Source organism: Loxodonta africana, chromosome 15 (genome assembly GCF_030014295.1).
Source record: "Loxodonta africana isolate mLoxAfr1 chromosome 15, mLoxAfr1.hap2, whole genome shotgun sequence".
NCBI classification, from domain to species: Eukaryota; Metazoa; Chordata; class Mammalia; order Proboscidea; family Elephantidae; genus Loxodonta; species Loxodonta africana.
The window spans coordinates 11946052-11965239 of NC_087356.1; the positions used below are offsets into that span (position 1 = coordinate 11946052).

Here is a 19188-nt window from a genome sequence, read left to right on the forward strand (position 1 = left end):
CGACTCACAGTGACTGTACAGGACAGAGCAGAATTGCCCTGTAGAGTTTCCAAGGAGCAGCTGGTGGATTCGAACTGCTGACCATTTGGTTAGTAGTCGACTTCTTAACCACTGTGCCAGTCGAGTCTGAATGCAAGTACAGTCTAATTTGCAATAGTGAGATTATGTTCCAAAGAGACAAATGTTACGAAAAATGGATGATAAAACAGTTGTTTATTATAAGTTGATTACAAAATAGATGTTTGAGGAGTTGTAAAATTGAACTGTATAATGGAAGAGCTGTAATAAAATGTTTGGTGAAATGGAAAGAAGTGGAGTTTGGTGATCCAGACTTTAAGATTCATATTCACAAAATTATTTTTCTCATTGGAGCTATCATTATTAAAGTTTTTTTTTTTTTTTTTTAAATATATCAGACAGATCATTGTGCTGATCTAATTTTTGATCCAGGCTAAAGGGCTTTGCTTTCCTAGCACTACCAGTCAAAATGTTTTTTTAAAAAATGTTTATCCCTTTTATGAAATCCTTGTTATAAAAAAAATAAAGCCACATAGTTAGATCCTGTTATTACCAATATTTGTCTGCAGAAAACAATCTCATTCCCCAATTAACCAACCATGTTTACATCATGAAAACTCCCACGACCAGAGAAATTCCTGTGTAAGAGGGGCTAGAAGAGAGGAGGTGGCTCATTGTGCCTGAGGGATCCAAAAAGGATTCCTGGAGAAGGAATTCAAAAAACTCATTGCCGTTGAGTCGATTCCGACCCACAGTGACCCTACAAGACAGAGAAGAATTGCCCCATAGAGTTTCCAAGGAGCGCCTGGTGGATTTGAACTGCTGATCTTATTGGTTAGCAGCAGCACCTCTTAACCACTAGGCCATCAGGGTTTTCAAGAGGAGGTACAGCTTATACTTCATGGAGCTGCCTGGTAGACAAGGAGTGGAAGGGAACAGGAGAAGGGATGCTGGCTGTTCCAGAAGATAACAGTAGTTAGTAGATTTTAAAGATGTGAATTTAGAGCCATGACACAGGATTGTGGCTGAGAGTAAAACCATCCCTAACAAAGGGAAATGGATAATTAAGTTCAAATTCTATGAAGTCAAGTTGTTTTTCAGAATTACGCCGAAACTACAAGTTACCTGTTATTTCCTCTCCTTTTCCTACCAGGTCTGCCAGTGCTTCCTTCTCTTCCACCGCTGACCTGCTATAGCCACCGTGGCTCCTCTCTTGGGTTGGTCTAAAGTGACTAGGACATAGGCGGAGCTGAGAAAGAGCAACGAAGGATCAGCACATGCTCCCAGAACCTGCCCCGGAGAAGCTGTGCTTCCTGGACTTTTGGCAGAGTGGGCGCCAGCATGAGATCAGGCAGCACAAATGATGAAGAAAGCTCCTTTTATTCTGATAAACAATTCCTTCCCTATGAAAATTTTCCTCCTCTGCCTAAAATCATCTGTAATCAATCAACATGGTGGCTGAGAAAACCATCTACCCACAGAGAGTTAAATTAAATTTTATTCACAGTTACTTTAAACCTGAAACAAGAAACCCTCCGGTATGTATGTTTTCTCTGCATGGAAGTTTTTGCAGGTGTTGTGGCCTGTGGCGTTGACGATGGCTTCTGTGATTTTTCATGGAAGCACTGAATGTGCTGCGGAGCACATTCCTGAATATCGCCCCTTTGCTGGCTGCTCTTCGTCACCCGGGCCTTGCATATGGCTGTGTGGGCTGGGCAAAGGGAACCACGTCTAAGGAGGCACCGTCAACATCATGGACATCATTGATTCATGTATTTCCATATAACTTCCCTGTAGATGGCAGTGAAGTGACTTCAAAGGTATCTTTTGGACAAAGGCGTCTTATGAACCAGCAGTGGAACTGTACCTGGAAACCACAGGTGTCCACACTTCCTCTAGAGACTATTGCCCGGGAGTTTCCATGACCCAGTAATACAACCTCATCCACAGGGACTGTAATCAATTGTGTCTGAGCTGTCATCTTCACAAGACTGTAGCTATTAAAGAGGATGGCTTGCAAAAGGTTGTTGCTGTTGTTAGGCATTGCTGAATTGATTTCTGACTCATAATGACCCTATGTGACAAAGTAGGATTGCCCCATAGGGCCTTCCTGGTAATTTTTGGGGGAGCAGATCACCAGGTCTTTCTCCCACAGAGTCACTGGATGGATTTGAACTGCCAGCCTTTCAGTTAGGAGCCAAGTGCTCAACTGTTGTGCCACCAAGCCTCCTTGCAAAAGGTTACCCAAGTTCTGTTTAGAGAACTATGTTAGTCATATAGTTGGCTCTTCCCCTAAAGTAGTAGTTCTCAAACTTCAGCATGAAAAAGAGTGACCTGGGTAACTTGTTAGAATGCAGATTCCTGGGACTTGTCCCTGTTCTCAGAGATTGGGATTCTTTTGGGTTTTGTTGGAGTCTAGAATCTGAATTTTTAACAAGCATTCCTAAACTATCTGTAGTGAGGGGCCATTAAAAAAAAAAAGCTAATCCATCACAGGCAAATACTTTTATAAAATATCATAATGACAAATTACTAGAAAAATGATCACATATTTGGATGCCCTAACAATGTCGAATTGCTATAAAAATTTCTAATTATTTTCAGTGTCTATACCACCCTAGTTGTAGACCAATAACAAACGTTCCTGGACCAGTGCTGGTCTGTTGACCATGCTTTGAGGAATGCTGGCCTAGCCCACGTACTCTCTGAAAAACTCTGCTGTACAGGACCCCCAAGGTGTCTCACCTGAGGCTGGCACTTTCCACATTAGGCAGCCAATTTAGAGTTGAACTGCTTCCCACATCCATTTCAAGTGAAACTTAAGTAGATTTCCTAAGTATCCTTGCTGTCACCCTGGTCTCAAAGAACTATTAAACTCTTGAATCTAAACAGTTTTTCTCAAATGTTTTTCAGAGAAAATTTTTACTGTGGGTGCTAGTTAATTTTTACTTTAAAATGAAAGCATGTACTTGCTAGATGCAAGCAGTCCCTAGTTACGAACGTCTGACTTAGGACAAACCGTAGTTATGAACCAACCCCATAAAGCCTATCATATTAAACATTCGAGGTACATAAAATGGTCTGTAATAACAAACAGGCACTACTTTGTTTACTACATGCATCGAAACATTATTATTTTTATTACTGTATTATGTTAAAGATGTTTTAGTGTATCTGGAAGTGTTTAATTTTTTTATGCATAAAAAGGTACACTATATATTATATGGGACGGATGGTGGCACAGTGGTTAAGAGGTACAGCTGCTAGCCAAAAGGTCGGCAGTTCCAATCCATCAGCCACTCCTTGGAAACCATATGGGGCAGTTCTACTCTGTCTTACAGGGTTGCTATGAGTTGGAATCTACTCAACAGCAACTGGCTTTTAACGTACTATATACTAAGGAAAACATTTGACTAACTGATGTTAGATACGAACTGTACCTAACTGTTCCAACTTAAGTACAAATTCGACTTAAAGACAGATTTAGGAATGGAACCCGCTCATAATCCAGGGGCTGCCCGTATACAGTAAGTTTTTTGTGTTAAAGCTAGGCAAAAAATTAAGGTTTCATGGTAATCAAACAAGGACATACTTAGTAGTTTTTTATGTAATGGTTTATTATTTTAATATACTTTCTGGAGCTTCAGAAATAATGGGATTTGTCCATTCAAAAGTGGGTTATGCGTAATTCCTCCTCATTTCTGCCAATCCAGGGGAGATTTAGCAACAACGGTTTCACATCGTTTTGTTCTCTCAATGGAAAGTATGGCTTCTTGTAGCTAAATTTCAAGTAACAGAGGAATGCGCCCTGAATGTTTAAATGGCAGCCAGCTGCAGTACAGGTGTCAGAATTGGTAGGGAGGCACCTTCAAAGTGAAGGGAAAATTTTAATTGTCAACCTGTTGGGTACACATGAAAGGTGGACAAGAGGATTTATAGACTAAATGGAGGAGAATATTTTTTAATATTTTAAGCTTTTTTCAGCCAGTATGGTCAATTTAGTTGGCATATGCATACTTTGATTTTTATTTTTTTAAGGCCATTATTACTCATAAGTTTGAGTTTAGATTCAGACTGTCACATATTGGATTTTGAAATCATTTTCTTAACGTGATCAAGTCTACATTTCAGTTTTCCTAAGAGTTATTAAACCAAAAATCAAACCTGTTGCCATCAACTCAATTCTGACTCATAGCAACCCTACAGGACAGAGTAGAACTGCCCCACAGAGTTTCCAAGGAGCAGGTAGTAGATTCCAACTGCTGACCTTTTGGTTAGCAGCCAAGTTATTAGAAATACATAAAACCTGAAAATGAAATTTCATGTGTCACAAAAAAAAAAAAAAAAATAGGTAGACATCCTTGTTGAGAGGTATGTAATGGTTCTAGCACAGCTCAGGGTATGTGTGTTAGGAAGCAGGGTTGTGTGGGGAGTAGCTACGAAGGAAGGCAAGATGAGGACAGGATTGGGAAGGCCAGAGCCTTAACGTACAACTGGAGCCCCCTCAAATTAAGTTCAACATGCATTAAGCTGGGTGCAATACTAACCAGGAATTTAGAGGAAGCTTCTTTTAAAAAAAAAAAAAAAAAACTAAATTAACTTAAAAAACTCCACCACTAGCCGAATGGTTCCAACTCACCCAGAGGCACCTCAGAAGACAAGCATAGAGATCTGCTTCCAAAAGGTCACAGCCTTGAAAACCCTATGGAGCACCTGTGGGGTTGCTGTGAATAAGAAACATTTCAACAGCAACTAACAACAACAAAGAACTTGATTTTAAATTTGAAAATAGGAGGAAAACGGACCCATAATTGAGCTTTGTGATGTGGAGCCTTGTCACCACAAATGAGGTAGTGACAACATATGGCTCCCAGATGTTACCTGAATTACCACCAATAAGGTACTGAATCAAAAGGGCCTGGTTCAAAGATTCCGAACTAGCAGGACTCACAGGACTCAGCATTATAATTGTACCGATGGCTGATTTAATATGGCAAAAGGATATGAAGCAAAACCAGCAAAGGGAAAAGGTGCATGGAGTGAAGTTCAGGGAAAACCAGGCACCAGCTTCAGAGTCCTCTCCCAGGGGACTTATACAAGATGAGCAACAAGTGTGACAACACGTGTGAAATGTTGACAATCAGGGACGCTCGCTAAAGAACAGGAACCCAGGGTTTTTAATGGAGGTTGGTCACACAGGCAGCCTTTGCCTGGCAGATACCAAAATTCAAGACTCCCAGGAGGAAAGCAGGTGTTCAGTATGACGCATGTTATTAAGTCAACACTGAGCCATGCTTATCAGTTAGAGGTGTAGGTGAAACAAACAAACAAAAAAACCCACTGCTGTGTAGTCAATTCCAACTCATGGCGACCCTATAGGACAGAGTGTAACTGCTCCATAGAGTTTCCAAGGAGCGCCTGGTGGATTCGAACTGCCAACCTTTTGGTTAGCAGCCAAACTCTTAACCACTACGCCACCAGGGTTTCCTAAAAGGGTAGGGACAGCCCAAAATCCAAGCTCCCAGACACCAGCCAAGGTGCAACCTTGCAATAGGCCGAAGCATAAGCAGGCAGGCTGCTATGCTACTTCTTTCCTGCACAGGTACCATATATATATACATTCAAAGTATCATGTTATCTTGTCATCATTTCCTCATGCCAGGCCAACATGGGGAATTCACATCTGTTTATGCTAAAAAAAAATTTATTTCTTTTTTTTCATTTTCTCTCTTATGTCTGCTCAGGGTTACCTAAAAGGCAAGAAGAATATAAATCTTCTAATACTCTGCTATTCAGTATGGAATTTTTAAAAAATCACTTCTGGGACTTTCATGTTAAGTTAGTTTGTTTATGGGCGATCAAAACTTAACTGCTTTCATCATGAAGAAAAGTTCTACTGTTTTCAACATGGAACATGACTTTTTGATAGGCAGATGAAAGTTCAGAAGTTTTTAAATGTATTTTTCCAAACCAGTCAAACGGGCATCCAGCCATCTGTTTAAAATCTTCAAACAGAATTCAATTAATGTTAAGTTTCTTACTTGGCCAGTTTTTACAAATGAGTTCATACTAGGGATTCATGTGAAGGAAAAAAAAAAAGTATTAATATTTTCCAGGCATTTTTAATGACTCTCCAGGGGCATTCCTTTGCCAAAATACATGTTTTTAAATACTGTGTAATGCAATAAAATTATCAAACCAATTAAAAAGCATGCTTACTGGTCTTAATTAAATGTCATTTTATGTAACTCAGCATAAAGCAGTATGGACACCTATTTGCTCCAAAACCTGGATAAAAGGCAGGCTTTAACTCATGTTAAGATTACTATAGATTCTCAATGAATTAGGTTTCCCCCATAAGCATTCATTCTAACAACTCTACTGAGAACGTTGGTCATTCTCAGAAATTCATAATTTATTTCGCATATAGTTTACGTGTGTGTGTTTATTAGAAATGATTTAAGATGGTATTTTTTCCTGTTACTTGCACTGTTCTGTTTTATATCTGGACCTTTTTTTTTTTTTCCATTTAATGAAAGAATATTTTCATCAAGGAGAATATTTTATTATTCCGAATGATCTGGGGTGTTACTTTAAATTTTATTATGACCAACACGTGACAATCTTGCAAATATTTTACTAAATGAGTGGTGAGGGGGGAAGGCTAAGTTTACTGAATGTTAACAGAAATCTAGCAAGTATATTCTGTTTTCTCTATAAAGTCAAACATAAAATGAAAAACTAAGATACCTGTACTTAAGATTTCTTAAAGAGCAAAACTGACTTTTTAAGTGACATTTCCAGAAAATATTTTTAACTAAAAGGTGGTTTTGGAAATTGGAGCTTGATGTGATAATATAAAAATTTAAGAGCCATTTACCAAATTAAATGCAATCATATAATACAAGAATAATATTAGAAGGACAGTGGTTAGTTTATATTGTATTATTTGATTATTGCACACATACAAGATACATCCTTTACAGGAAATATGGATATTAAGTAGCTTATTATTTTGTGTTAATGTTCTGAGTTTGGATGATATATTGGAACATTAAAATCCAAACTGCAACAGAAAATGGAAAGGAAAGGTATGATTTGTTTTAAAGCCTATTACACTGGTGCATGTATTAAAAAACATGAAATTAGTGTTTGCATCTACAAATTTCAGAAATATTACTTATAACATTATCATAAAGATGCCTGCCTTTAAAAAAAAAGGGGAAGTGGTGTGGTTTGTACGACAAAAAAAATTGTCAATTTTGCATTATAAACGAGTTCCATCTTTATACTGATGTTGGACTGAACCCATGGCTACAAGGATGTTTGCCTGATAGTCTTCAGGCGACGCAAATCTAGTGCCTCCTGGTTTTGTCTTAATACCCTACTGCATGTTAGTGGCACTGATTCAGCCATGCTCTAGGACCTCAGCTGAGTTTGTTCACCTTTTATAAAAATATTTGTCATGATGAGAGCAAACATAAGCCATGGATTCCAAGTAAATTATTCTTTATCTTCAGCCAGGCTATGGTACAATCAAAACGATTTCATAGCATCAAGCTCGGGATAATACCCAACGAGGGATGAAAGAGAGAAATGCTCTTCATCTGTGAACAGGAAGCTCCCCAATAGGCTAAGGCTTGTTGTTGTTAGGTGCTGTCATGTCGGTTCTGACTCATAGCACCCCTACCCACAACAGAACAAAACACTGCCCAGTCCTGTGCCATCCTTACAACTGCTGTTATGCTTGAGATCATTGTTATAGCCATGGTGTCAATCCAACTTGTTGAGGGTCTTCCTCTTTTCCACTGACCCTGTACTTTGCCAAGCATGATGTCCTTCTCCAGGGACTGATCCCTCCTGACAACATGTCCAAAGTATGTAAGATGCAGCCTTGCCATCCTTGCTTCTAAGGAACATTCTGGTTGTACTTCCTCCAAGACAGATTTGTTTGTTCTTTTGGTAGTCCATGATATATTGAATATTCTTTGCCAACACCATAATTCAAAGGGGTCAATTCTTCTTTGGTCTTCCTTATTCACTGTCCAGCTTTCACATGCATATATGTGATTAAAAATACCATGGCCTGGGTCAGGTGCACCTTAGTCTTCAAGGTGGTATCTTTGCTTTTCAACACTTTAAAGAGGTCCTTTGCAGCAGATTTACCCGATGCAATGCGTCATTTGATTTCTTGACTGCCGCTTCCAAAGCCTTCATTCAGTGCAGCCTGGACCTCTTCCTTCGGTACCGTCAGTTCTTGATCATATGCTACCTCCTGAAATGGTTGAATGTCCACCAATTCTTTTTGGTACCAAAAAAAACAAACCCAGTGCCATCGAGTCGATTCCGACTATAGTGACCCTATACGACAGAGTAGAACTGCCCCATAGAGTTTCCAAGGAGTGCCTGGCTGATTTGAACTGCCGACCCTTTGGTTAGCAGCCACAGCACTTAACCGCTACGCCACCAGGGTTTCCCTCTTTTTGGTACAGTGACTGCATATTCCTTCCATCATGCTTCCTGCGTCATTCAGTATTTTGCCCATGGAATCCTTCAACATTGCAAATCGAGGCTTGAATTTTTTCTTCAGTTCTTTCAGCTTAAGAAATACCGAACATGTTCTTCCCTTTTTGGTTTTCTAACTTCAGGTCTTTGCACATGTCATTAATACTTTGCTTTGTCTTCTCCAGCCACCCTTTGAAATCTTCTCTTCATCTCTTTTACTTCATCATTTCTTCCTTTTGCTTTAGCTACTCTATGTTTAAGTGCAACTTTCAGAGTCTCTTCTGACATCCATTTTGGTCTTTTCTTTCTTTCTTTCCTGTTTTTTTAATGACCTTTTGTTTTCTTCATATACGATGTCCTTGATATCATTTCACAACTTGTCTGGTCTTCGGTCATTAGTGTTAAATATGTCAAATCTATTCTTGACATGGTCTGTAAATTCAGATGGGATATGCTCAAGGTCATACTTTGGGTCTCGTAGACTTGTTCTAATTTCCTTCAACTTCAACTTGCATATGAGCAATTGATGGTCTGTTCCACAGTCAGCCCCTGGCCTTGTTCTGACTCATGATATTGAGCTTTTCCATCGTCTGTTTCCATAAAAAAATAGATGTAGTTAATTTCATTCCTGTGTATTCCACCTGGCAAGGTCCACGTGTATAGTCGCTGTTTATGTTGTTGAAAAAAGGTATTTGCAATGAAGAAGTCCGTGGTCTTGGAAAATTCTTTCGATCGCCAGCATCGTTTCTATCACCAAGGCCATATTTCCCAACTATGGATCATTCTTCTTCATTTTCAGTTTTCACATTCCAATCACCAGTAATTATCAATGCATCTTGATTGCATGTTTGATCAACTTCAGATTGCGGATGTTGGTAAGAATCTTGAATTTCTTCATCTTTGGCCTTAGTAGCACAGTTTAATTCATTTAATATTAAAATGCATTTAGCGTCAATTATTATAGCTGTTCACATATGCACTCTAATTCAGTTTTACTATAAAGAAAGCGTAGGAAATTATTAGCTTTGATAAATTATACATGTGAATTGCGAACTTCTGAAATAAGATGTTTTTCCAACAATAAAATGAGTTTTGGTGAAGAGGTTCTTAGATCTTGCTTTCTTCACTATACTAGGTCAATGTGTTCCCCACATTCTACAACTTAACACTCTTTCTCTTTAAGCAGAAAAAGAAGCCTTATTTTTTCCAAATTAAAAAAAAAATGTATTTAGTTACAAACTAATTATTTCTGTCCAAATATGATTTCATAAAGATAACTTGTCCAGGAGGGAAATTTCTCCATGGGAAGTGTGAATACATAGATACTATAGAACTGAAGAGAAAACACAGCCCTAGCTACAGGGGCATTTCTGAACAAAGACAATTATGACACAGAAATATCTCCAGGTCTTCTCTTACTAAGGAACTCTCAGGCTGATACACTTTACAGAACTTGCTTCTAGACTCTTCTTCCCTTCAACATTTATTGCTTCCCTTTCCCAGCTGAACACACATGCATGTGTACATGCACAAACTCACACACACGCAAGCCTACCATTGCTTCCAATCCAACAAGGTAAGATAACATTATTGGTGTGCCATCACGAGGACTACTCTTGCTAAGAGTGGCTAATAAAGGTGCAAAAAAGATGTTATGGTTCCTGAATGGAAGATGTTGGCTGAACCATCTAATGTTACTACTGAGAGGTACGTTTCCTGAAATCAGTAATAGCTGGGTGCGTATAGTTAGTTCCCAACCATTATCTTACGAAGCAGTACATCCAAGAATCTGATAGAACATGAAACAGAAAATCCATTTTTCATAAGGACATTTACAGTCAGCTTCACCTTAAATTTTAAGGACATGGAAATGAATCCATTAGTAATAATGGGAGTAAATTTTACAGCTATGTCTTTAAAATAAAAGGAATAATTTGTAGTTGAAAATCTAATAATGCTGGAATATAGGACTTAATACTACACAATTCTGAAAGACAAAAACAAATAAGTCATTTGTAATAAGTTATATTATTTTAACTAAACAGAAATAAAAATAATGACTCCACCTATATTTAAGTATTGCAAGAAATGAGAGATTGGGGGAAAGTGAGGTCTTAATAATGATTCTAAAATCCCCTTTTTCTCCCACTAAGCCAAATGCATGTCTATCCCCTTGATGGTAGACTAGATTCCTTAAGTGCCCTCCAACTTCAGGATTCTAAAAAGCTTGAAGAGTGCTTCTTAAGTGTGGTTTCAGGACCCGAAGCATTAACCTCACTTGGGAATTTGTTAGAAATGCAAATTCTCACCACTTCCTCTTACTCAGAAAATCTAGGAGTAGGCCTGGCAATCTGTGTCTTACGAAGTTGTTGTAGGCAGCCTTCGAGATGGCTGCCTGTAATCCCCGCCTGGTGTTCATGCCTTTCTGACACGGAATGGGACTGACACAACTGCAGGTACCAAATGTGATAGTATACGACATCACAAAATGCATCGTGGCTTCCTTCTTGCCCTCTCCATTAGATCGCTTGCTTTGGAGGGAGCCAGCTGTCACACAGTGAGGACGTGCAAAGAGCCCCTTAGAAAGGTCCGCACGGTGAAAAACTGAGGCCTCCTGCCAAAAGCCAGGTAAACAAGTCGTCTTGGAATCATGGAAGGAGGACCTCCAGCCCCAGTCTACACAGCTTGACTGCAACCTCATGAGCTAGAATCACCCAGCTGATCCGCTCCCAGAATACTGACTCACAGAAACTGTGTGAGATGCTAAATGTCCTTTTCAGTGTCTACGTTTGGGAGTCATTTGCTTTGCAGAAAAGGATAACTAATACAAAAGCCCTCTGGGATATCATTTCTGAGGCATGCTCAACTGTGAGAACCACTGAGCTAGAACACTCATTGATTCACCAAATAAGTATTTATTTGCATTTACTGTATTTCTGGCTAAGAGCAGGAACACAATGACGGGCAGAACAGACACTTCCTTGCCCTCAATGCATTTCATTCTTTAATTACACTTCATCTCTGCGAACACACAGTTGTAATGTCCGTCCTCCACTGCACTGGCTTCTTCACCATCACACTCTTGGGGCCCAGCCCTGTGCCTGGCACACAGGCAGTGCTCAACCAGTGTCCACTTGATGAATGACTTCCCTTTCATCTTCTCTGCTTCCCTCCTATACAATGAATTCAGTCCCAGTCACAAAACCTCTGGATAACACTAAATAACGCTACATTAAATGGGTTTAGGTGTGTTTCCCTGGGAATCTCACTGTCATTGGATACATTTTCATAAGAAGAAATGTCTCTTGTGTTCAAAATAGTTAACTTTTAGAACAACAGAGCAGAGTCCCTCTAATTTACACATGCAGATCCATAAAAGCATATGCAGAGGATTTAAAAATAGTAAGTAACTAAACGTGAAAGTTTTTTCACATACGGGTAAGAAGTCATCAATAAAGAGCCATTGCTTCACCTCCAGGGGGAGGTATACGCTAATGAGGAAAGCCTCACAGCAAGGAAACTCCCAGGATGCGCTTCTCTAAGGAGAAGCATCCTGTTTACCCAATGACTTGGAGCAGAAAGCTTTCCTGTACAAACTGAAACATTCTTTCTAATCCATCTCAACAACTCTACAATGGATTCTTTAGTTCACTAACGGGTGTTGGAGGTTAGAGTGTTTGGAAAAGAGGTGGTGAGACAAAAAGTCAATACCTTTGGAACATGACCTCAGAACCCAGAAGGGGCATTTGGAAAACTTTTTTTTTTTTCTATTACACGAAAAAAAAATACTCATTGATTTTTTTGAACATTTTTATGGCAGACAGATTGATATATGGGTGACATTATTTTACCGGTATTTAAGAACATCAGATAAATTATAAAATAGACACTGTCTGTCAGCATATTTCTGAGAAAGGTCAAAGAGGAAGTGTAAAGGATTGAAATAGCATCAGAAGGGGATTCAGGGGGTGGACTGTGCTCTGCTGGGCAGAGCTATCTCAGGCGCAATCTACCAGTGATCCTTAGTGAGAGGGTTCGTGCACTTAAATATGACAAGGGACAATAGCAGCAAAATCCATCTAACGAGGCCAGGCCATGTCTTTTACTGCATCTGTATCTGCACTCACAGAGCGCAGCCTACTGAGCAGGAACCTAATGCCTGCTTATTCACTTGCTCTTTTTCATTTTCTTTGGGCATTAGCAAAATTTACAGTGCTGTCCCATACAACTTTCTGTGATGAAGGAAATGTTCTATACCTGTCCTGTCCAATATGGTAGCCACTAGGCACATGTGGGGAAACCCCGCTGGCATAGTGATTAAGAGTTTGGCAGTCTGAATCCAACAGACGTTCCTTGGAAGCCCTATGGGGCAGGTCTACTCTTTCCTATAGGGTGGGGCAGTTCTACTCTTTCCTGTAGAGTGGCTATGCGTCAGAACTGACTTCACAGCAACAGGTTTGGTTTGGTTTAGGCATGTGTGGGAGCTGTGGTGGTGCACTGGTTAAGGACTCAGCTGCTAATCAAAAAGGTCAGCAGTTCGAATCCACCAGCCACTCCTTGAAAGCCTTATGTGGCAGTTCTACTCTGTCCTATAGGGTCACTATGAGTTGGAACCAATTCGACAGCAACAGGTAAGAAGTAGGCGCATACGACTCCTGAAAGCTTGATTTGGGATTAGCATGACAGAGGAACTGAAGTTTTACTGTGATTTAATTCCAATTCATTTAAGTAGCCATATGTGGCTAACAGCTACTATATGAGACAGCAGCGTGCTACAAAATAGTAACAAAAACTAGCAACTACCTCATCCTTAGGTTTTACTATTATTCCCATTTCTCATATGAAGATACTGAGGCTCAGAGGACTAAACTATTTGCCCAAGGTCAGAAAGGTGGTAAGTGACAACAGAATTCATCTTAAACCTATCTGGCCCCAACACACACCCCTGATGTCACATGAAGATACAATTCTCCTCTTTTATGTAAATGAAGAGTTAAAAGCAAGCATCAGGCTCTGAAAATTCCAAATTCTCAATAAACAGTTCTGAAAGGAAGCTGGCCATATGTAGTATGATTTCTTTCAGCAAAATCACATGGGAAATCCATTCAATGGGGGAAGAATTCATCTTCAGTAAATGGTGCTGGGACAACTGGATCTGCACATGCAGAAGAATAAACCTGGACCCAAATCTCACACCATATACGGAAATTAACTCAAAATGGATCAACAACATAAATGTAAGAACTAAAACTATAAAACTCTTAGTAGAAAACAGGGATAATTCTTCAGACCCAGTTTTGGCAATGGGTTTTTAGATATGACACCAAAAGCATGAGCAACAAAAAACAAAACAGATAAAGTGGACTTCATCAAAATTAGAAAACTTTTCTGTATCAAAGGACTTTACCAAGAAAGTGAAGAGGCAACCTGCAGAATGGGAGAAATTATTTAGGAACCATATGTCCGATAAGAATTTAGTGTCCACAATATATAAAGAGTTTTGACAACTCAACAACAAAAAGATAAACAGCCCAATGAAAAAACGGGCAAAGGACATGAATAGACATTTCACCAAAGATGATATATGAATGGCCAATAATCATGTGAAAGATGTTCACCATCATGAGTCTTTAGGGAAATGCAAATCAAAACCACAATGAGATACCACTTCACAACCATTAAATTGGTTGCTGTTGAGTCATCCCTGACTCATGGTGACCCCATGTGTATCAGAATAGAACTCTACTCCATAGGGTTTTCAATGCCAGATTGTTTCCGGAAGTAGATCTCTAAGACTTTCCTAAGAGGAATGTTTGGGTGGACTCAAACTTCCCGCCTTTCAGCTAGCAGTCAAGCACGTTAACCGTTTATACCACTCAGGCTCCTCATACTAGGATTGCTATTATTAAGAAAAATGGAAAACAACTATTGGTGAGGATGTGGAGAAACTGGAACCCTTTTCCATTGCTGGAGGGACTGTAAAATGGTGCAGCCACTGCGGAAAACGGTTTGGCACTTCCTTAAAAAGTTAAACACTGGATTACCATATGACCCAGCAATCCCAATCCAAGGTTTATAGCCAAAAGACTTGAAAGCGGAGATGCAAATGATACTTGCACACCAATGCTCATCGCAGCAGTACTCACGACAGCCGAAAGGCAGAAACAACACAAACGTCCATCAACAGATGAAGGGATAAACAAAATGTGGTATATACATACAGTAAATACAGTAGAATATATTATTCAGCCATTAAGAGAAATATAGTTCTGATACATGCTAAGACATGGATGAACCTAGAAAACATTATGCTGAGTGAAACAAGTCATACATAAAAGGATAAATATTATCATGCCACTTACATGAAATATCTAGCATCGGCAAATGGATAGAGACAAAAGTTTATTAGTGGTCACCAGGGGCAGGTGGGAGGGGAACGGGGGAGTCCTTGTTTCCAGGGCACTGAGTTTCTGTCAGGGGTGATGAAAAAAACTGGAAATGGAGAGTCGTTATGGTTTCGTAATATGGTGAATGCAATTGTGTACTGAACTGTGCGAGTGAAAATGTAAAACCGTACCCACAAAAATGGTTGAAATTGCAAATGTTTCGTTATATATATTTTACCACAATTACAAAAAAAAAGCATACACATGGGAAAGTATTTTTCATAGCTATGACTATATAAGTTGAATTTTTCAAACTATATGTAGATGATCAGTGTATTTGACAGCCCACCTCGTTTTATTTTAAAGCCTTTGTCCTAATCAAATATTAGCCACATGAACTCATGAGAAGGCAACAAAATGAAAAAGACTTTATTAAACTTCTGCCACAGTCTATTATGTTCTCTAAGCATTATCCTATCCTGTTTATCCTTTGCTGACAAACCAGATTACACTTTCTTTCCTAAATCAACAGGGTCCTTCTAAATTGCACAAAAGATAAAGAATTTAGGATTTCAAAAGAGTGATTTGGAAACAAAGAGCGTCAAAGGCATGACTTTAAAGGAGGTGGCGGGGAAAGAAGCTGTGCTCAGGAAAATAATAAGCAGATTCATATTCTAAATCCTCTCTTGGATTTTACCTAGAACATTTCACACTGTCACAATACTGAAAATTCACTCCCAAATCTGCAAGCCTCAATTCAGGCAACTTGCGGGCCCTGTACCCATAACCAAACCACTGTAATCTCTATCAATCTCTCGCTTATCCAGTGGGACCCACTATATGGCCCGGGTAAGTGCAGGGTTGTAAATCAACTGAAATCGGGGTAGAGAACATGACAACTTTTTACACACAAAATTAATATCCTCTGGTCTTTTTAAAGCCTTTCATATTGCCATGGACATCTAAGGTATACTGTCCTACATGGGGAAACCCTGGTGGTGTAGTGGTTAAGTGCTAGGGCTGCAAACCAAGAGGTCAGCAGTTCAAATCCGCCAGGCGCTAGTTGAAAACTATGGGGCAGTTCTACCTTGTCCTATAGAGTCGCTATGAGTCAGAACCGACTCGATGGCAGTGGGTTTGGTTTGGCTTGGTCCTACATGGGTAAAATCAAGGTAGGCATGGCTCGGGTAAAGTCAAAGTAAGTAGGAAATAATGAGGTAAGACAAAACATAAAGAAAATGGGGTAAAACCACAAACTTTGAGGATCAAAGCATGGTTGCAAAAAATTATAATAACCCATGTTTGATTATCTTGTCATATAAAAGTCATCTTTGGATTAGAGCCAGTGGGTTCTCTGGTTGAGAGAGCTGTACAAGTTTCTAGAACTGGTAGCATCAAAGCCCCAAACCACCAGTAATCTTAAATATTTACGGCACAATCCTGTGGTCACAAATTTCGCTCATCAGCCTGGCATCATACAACCAGTGTGATGGGGTATGTGAATTAAACAAGGCTGCAGTGAAAGGGACAGGAGCAGGGTGAACGAACATGGGAAACCCGGGGCGGAATGGAGGACTAGACGGTCACATCACAGAATAGCAACTAGGGTCACATAACAATGTGTGTATAAATTTGTGTATGAAAACTAGAGCTGTAAACTTGCACCTTTCACCTAAAAAAAAAGTGTGTATGTGTACACACAAAGGCTGCAATTTTCCCGACATTGCTCCCATGCTCATCATCCGAAGGTGGAATCTGCTTCCTCCCCTTGAATCTGCTGGGCTCGGGGACCGCTGTGGCCAACAGAATAAAGCACGAGTGAGGCTACTGGATGAGTTTCCAAGCTCAGGCCTTAAGAAATAGGGGACTTCCATTTCCAGTCATTTGGAATACTCCAGGAGCCTTGAGCTGGCATTTAAGAAGTTCAAGTACCTTTGAGACCACCACGCAGGAGAGACCACCTGCAGGCACATGGTCAACAGTCCCAGCTGCGCCTGGCCTTCCAGCCACTCCTGCCATCTTCACAGGAGAGTGAAGCCACCCCACGAACTAGCTGAACACCACTGAGTGGACTCCATTGAAGCCATGTGGAACAAGAGAATTGCCCACCAAGCCTGTGCTAACCCAGAAAATTATGAGAGAAATAAAACAGTTCCTCCCTTTACACGTCTAAAGTTTAGGGTAGTCTGTTCCCCAGCAATAGATAACTGGAACAGGGCGTTTCTCTTTTCTTACTCAATCAATTTGCCCTACAAAATCACCTATGAATTGTCCCTACTATGTAACATGACTGTATATATTTGTTAAATATCAAGCCTGGCCCTGCCCTCCTACACAATCATTCCAATTTTTAATATTTACCTACCAATGAAACCAGAAGATGGTGGGTTGGGCTGGATCTTCTCCTTAGTATTCTCCTGGATAATGTCCCAAAGCTGCCATATAAATTTAGGATGAAGAATGTAAAATGGCTGATTTGGGTTTCTTTGACGATGTTGAATATATGGCGTGAACAGGTTGTAGTCTGGCTTCTTATACCACTAAAAGGAAAAAAATCAACACCATCAAGTACAGAGGATACATAGCACAATGAAAGCAGGGCAGCAGCCAGGAGGGTGGATTCAGAGGCTGGGAGAAGAGGCTGGGGTGGGAGGGAGATGGGAAAGAAGATGATCCATTACTTCTATAGGCCCTTTCTCACTAGCATGAGGGAAAGAGTACAGAGACCAGGATTTGAGCCCCAGCAGGGGCTAACGCTTTATTCTTTAGTAAATTGAAGGAAATGGGCTGGATCAGCAGTCTGCAGACTATTTCCATCAAGGGCCAAATAGTCAACATTTTAGGTTTTGGCATCGTACAGTATCTCTCCTAACTATTCACTCCTGCCATTATAGCATGAGAGCAGCCTAGACAATACGCAATGGATGGACATGTCTCTGTTTCAATAAAACTTTATTTACCAAAACAGGTGGCAACCAGATTTGTCCCATGGCTATAGTTTTATTTTAAAAGTAAGTTTTCCAATTCTAATCTGTAGTAACAGAAAAATGTAGTTGCCAGGTGCAGAGTCGAGGATGGGGACACTGACGGGAGTGGGGCACAGAAGAACTTTCTGGGGTGATGGAAACATTCTATGTCTTGTATGTGGTGGTGGTTGCATGAGTGTACAGATTTGGTAATACTCACCAAAATGTACTCTTAGATTTATTGTATGTAAATTACAGCACAATAAGATTGATTTAAAAAAAAAAAAGTCTTCAGTAGTATCTCAGGCGCCACCATGAAATAGGATTTGGAGAAGGTATGTGTGGGAGAGGCTCAACTCATGCTCCCTTCAAAGAGGTACCATGGGTTGCACATACTGTATTAAGATCCCAAGTAATATTCCATTGATCTGTGGCCTTACTATTTTTGAACATGACTAGACCAGATTACTTTGTGGCCCCCAAGCTACATGCCCCTTGGAAGGAAGCAGTGGAAGTGTGGGACCAGAGAAGGAATTGTTCCTTTCACTCTTCTCACCCAGATCCTCACATAGCATTATCACAGCACAGGCCCCCACAGCAATAGGCCATGACACTTGGATTTCAGCTCAGTTGCTGCCCATATCCTTTAAGTTGAATGGCACTGTGCCCTGGGCTTGGATGCTTCCAACAGAGGGAGAAACAAGCTCAAACAGCTAGAAGCTCTCTGTCTGTTCCCAAAAAGCAAGAAAGTTGTCAGAGCTTAAAATCTGAAAACCTCAGGCTGGGAAGGAAGGTGAAAAGTACATACACTCATTTGATGCATGATTCTCAATAGAGGTGTTCTCAAAAAACACACAGAAAGCCTGTGTCCCACATTTCTGCAAACAGGGCCATGACAGACGTGGTTTGGAAAATACCCTCCAGGGGATTCGCATCCCTGGTTAAGAACCAGTTAGCAATCATTCTAGGTAAATATCTAGCCTCAGCCTCAAGACGCATAGTGCCCAAACCTCTTTCTCCCAAGGGACCCATTCTACTGTGGGCAGCTTTCTTAGAAAGTTCCTTCTTATCTACAGCCAATGTGAGGCATCTCACATTTATCTTAAGAAAGTTGCATTTGCTTGAGGCCAACACAAAAGACATTCATTTACACAGCTGATGGCATCTTTCGCTGGGTTAACTTTCATCCATCATTCCTACCCTTCATCAAAAAACAAGTACACCAGCTTTCCTCGCAAGGTTTCCCCAAAAGTAGCTAGCTGCATGTTCTCCTACAGACAGGTTTCTGTTCACTGCAATTTCACTAATATAAC

General features: G+C 40.1%; 1 protein-coding gene across 1 annotated transcript in view; it reads right to left on the reverse strand.

The window, feature by feature from the left end:
* Positions 1-19188, reverse strand: part of ST6GAL2 (ST6 beta-galactoside alpha-2,6-sialyltransferase 2) — a 39776-nt gene that overhangs the window by 6607 nt on the left and 13981 nt on the right. The window contains exon 4 of the mRNA XM_010593579.3: positions 17275-17449. Coding sequence (XP_010591881.1) covers positions 17275-17449 — 175 coding nt within the window. The remainder of the gene's footprint in view (positions 1-17274; positions 17450-19188) is intronic.